Source organism: Brassica oleracea, chromosome C6 (assembly GCF_000695525.1).
Source record: "Brassica oleracea var. oleracea cultivar TO1000 chromosome C6, BOL, whole genome shotgun sequence".
Classification (NCBI taxonomy): Eukaryota; Viridiplantae; Streptophyta; class Magnoliopsida; order Brassicales; family Brassicaceae; genus Brassica; species Brassica oleracea.
The window spans coordinates 38,897,866-38,904,057 of record NC_027753.1 but is presented as its reverse complement, the minus strand read 5'-3'; the positions used below and the strand labels follow the sequence as shown (position 1 = coordinate 38,904,057).

The 6,192-nt window shown below is 31.8% G+C and overlaps 1 protein-coding gene across 1 annotated transcript; it reads left to right on the top strand.

Moving 5' to 3' along the window:
- The first annotated feature begins 3,495 nt into the window (after positions 1–3,495).
- Positions 3,496–5,362, top strand: LOC106298976 (gibberellin 2-beta-dioxygenase 1). Its single transcript, XM_013735102.1, has 3 exons — positions 3,496–3,980; positions 4,492–4,846; positions 5,012–5,362. The coding sequence occupies exons 1-3, from the start codon at positions 3,580–3,582 to the stop codon at positions 5,270–5,272; spliced, it is 1,017 nt and encodes a 338-aa protein (XP_013590556.1). The 5' UTR covers positions 3,496–3,579; the 3' UTR covers positions 5,273–5,362.
- Positions 5,363–6,192: the final 830 nt, after the last annotated feature.

Below are 6,192 nucleotides of genomic sequence, written 5' to 3'. Positions count from 1 at the left end.
GATGATCGGTACAGATGCATCAATTTAGCAGATGGGATTTTGGGTATCTATGGAGAGAGCTGAATCGACGTATTTGGCTTTTGCATCCTCATCCTCCTTTTTTGATATTTGCTATTTTTAGTTCTCTGTTTTAGAAGAGACTAGTTATAAAAGTATCGATTATGGAGATGTCTTTCTCATTGAAAAAATTATCATTTTTATTTTCCAGATATACCATATAATCTATAAGAAAGTGTTGGCTATTAACTTATTGACGAGTTGAAAACAGAATAAACTTAGATAAAATCCTGTCCTAGCATAAAGTATGAAATAGAAAATGATGTTCAGTTAAAAATGCTTTCAATAACTCCGTCCAACAAAATTATTCAAATCCAATAGAATTATTATTGTTTCTGGTCATTATAAAAGAATGGAAAATATAATACTATTATTTTGTAAAGAACATAACATTATTATAAGTTCACATCAACTTTAAAGGGATGGACATGCGAGGAACCTACCATATTGTAGACGACAAATACGAACTGTGTTCTTTCGAATCTTTTATCCTTAAACAGAAGACTTGTTTCTCCTCTTAGAGCATGATTAACGGTAGGGGCCAAGGGGGTTCTTGATTTTTTTTAACTTTTTCTTTAATTTTTTTTATCTAATTTTTTTTAAAATTAAAAACGAATCATTCGCGGACCGCCACGTGTCAGTGGAACCCGCGAACAGTACCAGAACCAAAGCAGATTCGCTTTTTGTGGAAGAGAAGGAAGAGCTGAATTTTAATAAAAATGTGGATCCCACCCCTTAAGAGCCAATGCTAAGGGGTGCCGTTAATTATGGTGTTATTGCTTCCTACCTGGCATCTCATATACCTTTGTACATATTTTTTTATTATTGTTAACGTTTCTAACTGAAACTTCATTCGTAGATATATATTTGTTATACTAGGTTTAGTATTTTAATAATATATATCCTTAAAGTAAAAGTTTATTTCATCAATTGACTTTGTTATTATATAAAACTGTGTCATTATATTTAAAAATATTTTTTCAACCTAACCAACATAGTTTTTTTTTTTGAAACTTAACCTAACTAGCATAGTTAAATGGGTGATTTTGCTCTATATTCATAAGAGAGAAAACAATTAAAAATATACACATGCTACATTTAAAAGCAGCGGATGTGACAATTTGCGCACAAATGTGATCAAAGTCTCATTTAAGGCGCGTGCACGTGATATTGACACTCTAAAGCTAAAGTTGTCATATTGTACTACATACCATATAGTATAGTCATATAAAAGATTAATTTAGTTACGAGGTTGAGTTTCATCCATTGCGTGACTATAATATATATGATTATGATATAGTATGGAATACTCGACACAAACACATAAGTTTTTCATTTATGTGTATACCCGTAATATCTAACTAATTGAGGGGTCAAAGTTAATGTGATAGCTTGGAAATGTTATACTAAACTATACTATATCTATTAAAAGTTTTCAAGCACTTTTCTTAAACTCAGAAAGAGAAATCGTAAAATGACAATTCTATTTTATTTTTCAAATAGAATAAACCAAAAAGTACTAAATTTGAATGTGAAAGGTGAATGTTAAGAATCATGAAAGTTATGAAAAAATACAATTTGCAGAGGAATTGAAGGGTGTTGCCATGAATGATGGAGGAGAAGAACTACCACGAAAAGTGGAAGAGGAGAAAAAGATATGTTGGAAAGAGGTAAGGAGATTACGGGTGTGGTGATGGTGGAGAAGGAGAAGATGGTGGTGGTGATGAAACAACTGAACGTGGCGATGCCACATATGGGATCTTTTGTAGTAACTGATGGGGATGAAAAAAGAGGAGGAGGAGGCGGAGGAAGAGGACAAGACATGAAGATGATGTAACAATACATGTTGCATTATACTATTTTATGTTTATCAAATGGAATAGTATAACGCAACGTGTACTGTTCATCTTCTCTAATAGTTCTACGCATCCTCTGTTTCTCAATCCACATATATTGAAAAATAGTAAAATTGTAAACCCAAACAAAGATATGAAAAAAGTGATCATCCACAATTGTTGGATCAGATGATTACACGGCATGCGAAGTATCACTTTCCAAGAGTTTGATAAAATTTGTAAATGATCATAAGATAAATTAAAAGAAAGAGAACAAAGATCAATATAAATTTTGAAAAAGAAAAAAGAATGAGATCAACGATGTAAGTGAGAGTGACAATGAAACAGTGGAATGAAAGACACTTTTTGTCTTTATACATATTATATAAAGAATATCATAGCCAAAGAGTTATTGTGGTTATAAACTTGATTTTTGGTTTTGATATGTATATGCATTCTAATTTCCCTAGTTAAAAACAATATATCTAATCCAACCGAAAAGATGACTCTTCAAAAAATTATCATATGAGTTTCTTTTAAAAATCAACTGATGCAAAAGAGACAAGTGGCTAATGGTATCATATGAGTTTCTACAAATCTCGTATTTAAGAACTTTTATGACACTCTATTTTTTGTAGTTATTTTCTTTTTCTTTTATGTTAAGAAATTCTTTAAGAAACCTCCATTAAAAATGTTTTTAGAAGTTAGAACATGATTAATTGGAGTTTTTAGGATGGAGCTCTTAGTTTTTTTAGTTAAAAATTAATATACGATTTCTTATATTACACTAAAAACATATATCTTAAGAACCCTCCATTAATAATGCTCTTAGCATTTCTCCATGTATCCCTCTTTGAAGTTTATGTACATATTTCAGTGTAGAGAAAAAAGCATTACGAGAAACAATGAACACACATAATTCACACACTTCCAACATGAAGCCAAATTATGAAATAACATTAATCCAAATTCTAAAGTAATTCTACCACTTACAGGATAAGCTCCGATAATGTACACATAGTCCATTACTACTTTGCACCTCAATATATATAATATGTGTACTCGTCCTGCCATTAACTATGTAAACCAAGGCAACGTATAATATATAGCCGACGTGGAACACTAACGGACTCTAGATAACTGTTTTCATTTGAAAAACTTAAAATAATGAGAGATTATTTCTCCATTTGTTATTTTATTGATGTGTAATTTTTCAAAATTTTAAATAAATTATATAACTAAAATTATATTAAAATGTTAATATAATAGAGTTAAAACTATGTTTAAAACCATACCACAATGATGTTCTTAGATGCCCATAAAACCCTTAAACCATTTATCTCACTTTGAGTAGTTTTTTTAACCTGTTCTAAATCTTAAAATTTTCATGTTATTATTATCAATGAAAATGTTCTTAATAATACCAGCACAGGAAAAACAAACAAAATATCGACATGATGGAAGAGCAATTCAAAAGTTTATTGTCCCCAAAATTAATTTTATTGATGTCGATACATTAAAGAGAAAATAATTGAATTTAGGAGCTTAGTTTTGAATAGTTTGATCATATTCGTACGTCATTGTTAGCTTTTATCCTCTCCTCTTCTCTGCTATATATACACACTCGTCCGAGTACATAACTCGATGTATCATCCTTCAAAAGCTATTAAAAGTGACACCAGAAAAAATGAAAACTGTGAAACATACATTTATAGCAATGACGATATTGCCTAAACCGGTCGAAGAACCAAAATCCGTGTTTTCTCCAATCCCGGTTATAGATATCTCTGACCCAGAGTCCAAACACGCCCTGGTAAAAGCCTGTGAAGACTTTGGGTTCTTCAAGGTGATCAACCATGGAGTACCCTCGGAGCTAGTATCTGTTTTGGAACACGAGGCTGTCGAGTTCTTCTCATTGCCCACGTCCGACAAAAACCAAGTCGCAGGTTATCCCTTTGGATACGGGAACGGAAAGATTGGTCGGAATGGTGACGTTGGTTGGGTTGAGTACTTGTTGATGAATGTCAATCTTGATATCGGTTCGGATCCGTTCCTTCCGGCTCTCTTGAATAACCGAGAAACTATAAGGTTGGAATCAACGTTGTTGTTTTCTTATCCCTAATTGTTTAGTTAACACCTTTCATTGTTATACTATGTTTCTTCACCTGGTCCATGCTTCTGTCTTTTTCCTCTATGACTCTATTTATATAGTTAATGTTCTGTCTGTTTCACTGCTTTATGGCTCGTTTTTTTTGTTTGTTTGTTTGTTACGTTCATCACATTCGAAGTTTTGAGATGCCGTTGTCCTTAAAACTTCACGGGACATTTGTAACTACATATTATATTATTATGTTTTGTTTTTTTTTTAAACACATTTTATATTATTTTTCTTTGATAGTGTAATATTTTGTATCATTTATTAATAAGTAATCTAAACCCTTTTTTGGACAAGAAGTAATCTAAACTAAAATCATTTATTTTTGTGATACCATTTATGTGATGTAAGATGATCATTTTTTCGTAGTCTCTTGTTTTGTGACTCCATATATTTTTCACCGCTTCTAGTTTAAAAACTCACACTCAAGTTTTCGTTATGCAGGAACGCAGTGTTGGAGTACACAACATCAATGAGGAAAATGACATGTGATGTTTTGGAGATGATGACTGATGGGTTAGGGATCAAACCGAGGAACACACTTAGCAAGCTTGTCTCTGATCAAAACAGTGACTCGAAATTCAGACTTAATCATTATCCACCATGCCCTCTCATCAACGAAAATATCGATGGTGGCAACAATGTGATAGGTTTTGGAGAACACACTGATCCTCAAATCTTATCTGTCTTAAGGTCTAACAACACTTCTGGTTTCCAAATCAATCTAACTAATGGCTCCTGGATATCTGTCCCTTCAGATCCGTCCTCCTTCTTCTTCAACGTCTGCGACACTCTCCAGGTTTGATGAATCTTTCAATAAGTAAACCACCATGAGGCGCTAGTCGGGTCTCTTTCGTCAAAAAAAAACCCACAATGAGTTGGTTAATAGTTAAGTATTCTTTGATGCTTTAAACCGATAAGATCTAAACCTTTTGTGTTTTTTTTTTGTGTGCTGATCTCGCAGGTGTTGACAAATGGGAGATTCAAGAGCGTGAAGCATAGGGTTTTAACGAACAGCATGACATCTAGGGTTTCTATGATTTACTTTGCTGGACCTTCGTTGACTCAAAGAATCTCTCCATTGACTTGTCTTATGAACAACGAGGACGAGAGTTTGTACGAAGAGTTCACTTGGTCTGAGTATAAAAGCTCTGCCTACAGCTCTAGGTTGTCTGATAATAGGCTTCAGCCATTTGAAAGGAAACTGTTTCCGTTGAATGATTGATGGGTTACGTTCGTGATTTATTGTTCTAAGTGTGCCATATATTATAAATGTGTCTTCTTTAAGTTAACGTTAATTCAATAATTGAAAACATGTTACTGTTTTATGTTTCCTAGTGTCAATATCCCCTTTTAAAAGATTCCGTCTGTTTTTTCCAACATTTAACTTGGGGTAGATAAAACTTCTTCCAATTCAATTTGAGAAATTTAGATATAAGTAATTCAAATCAAATATAAATATTCAACATCCATTTAAAATATAACAAATTACAAAAACAAAAATTTGAAAACGGATATCCATATCCGATCTAATATAAATATCGATACATAAATAATAAATAATTATATATGTATATACATATATTAAAAGTTATATATAAATTATTTAACTATTTTTATCTTTATAAAATTTATAGTATTTTCACTAAATTAATTATTTAACTAATTTTTTATAATTATTTTATTTTATAATAAAATGTTATTGTTTACAATATTTTCAAAATTTTACTACTTTTTTATTTTATTTCTACGAACAAATTGAATATCTGGTGGTGACGGAACAAGTGCGAATCATGTTAATTTAGATGAAGCATAGAGAAGAGAACTATTGAATATTTTCAAAACTCTGAGTGTCTACTATGTGTCTACCTTTGCATTTAACTATCTGATAGAATAATTTAGAGTATAGTGTTTGAAAAGCAAAACTCTTGAAGCTCAAATATACAAGATTTTTTTTTTTTTTTTTTCAAATATACAAGATACTAGTCTACGTTGTTGGATAGAACATGAAACATGTTACAGTCTAAGGCTAACAACTCTATAACAGTAATAAGGATAATGATAAAGACACCACAACCGAAAATCTCAATACTAAACGTGGACTGTGGTCCGAGACAGAGCTGGGTTCGCGGGTCAACCCGCCCC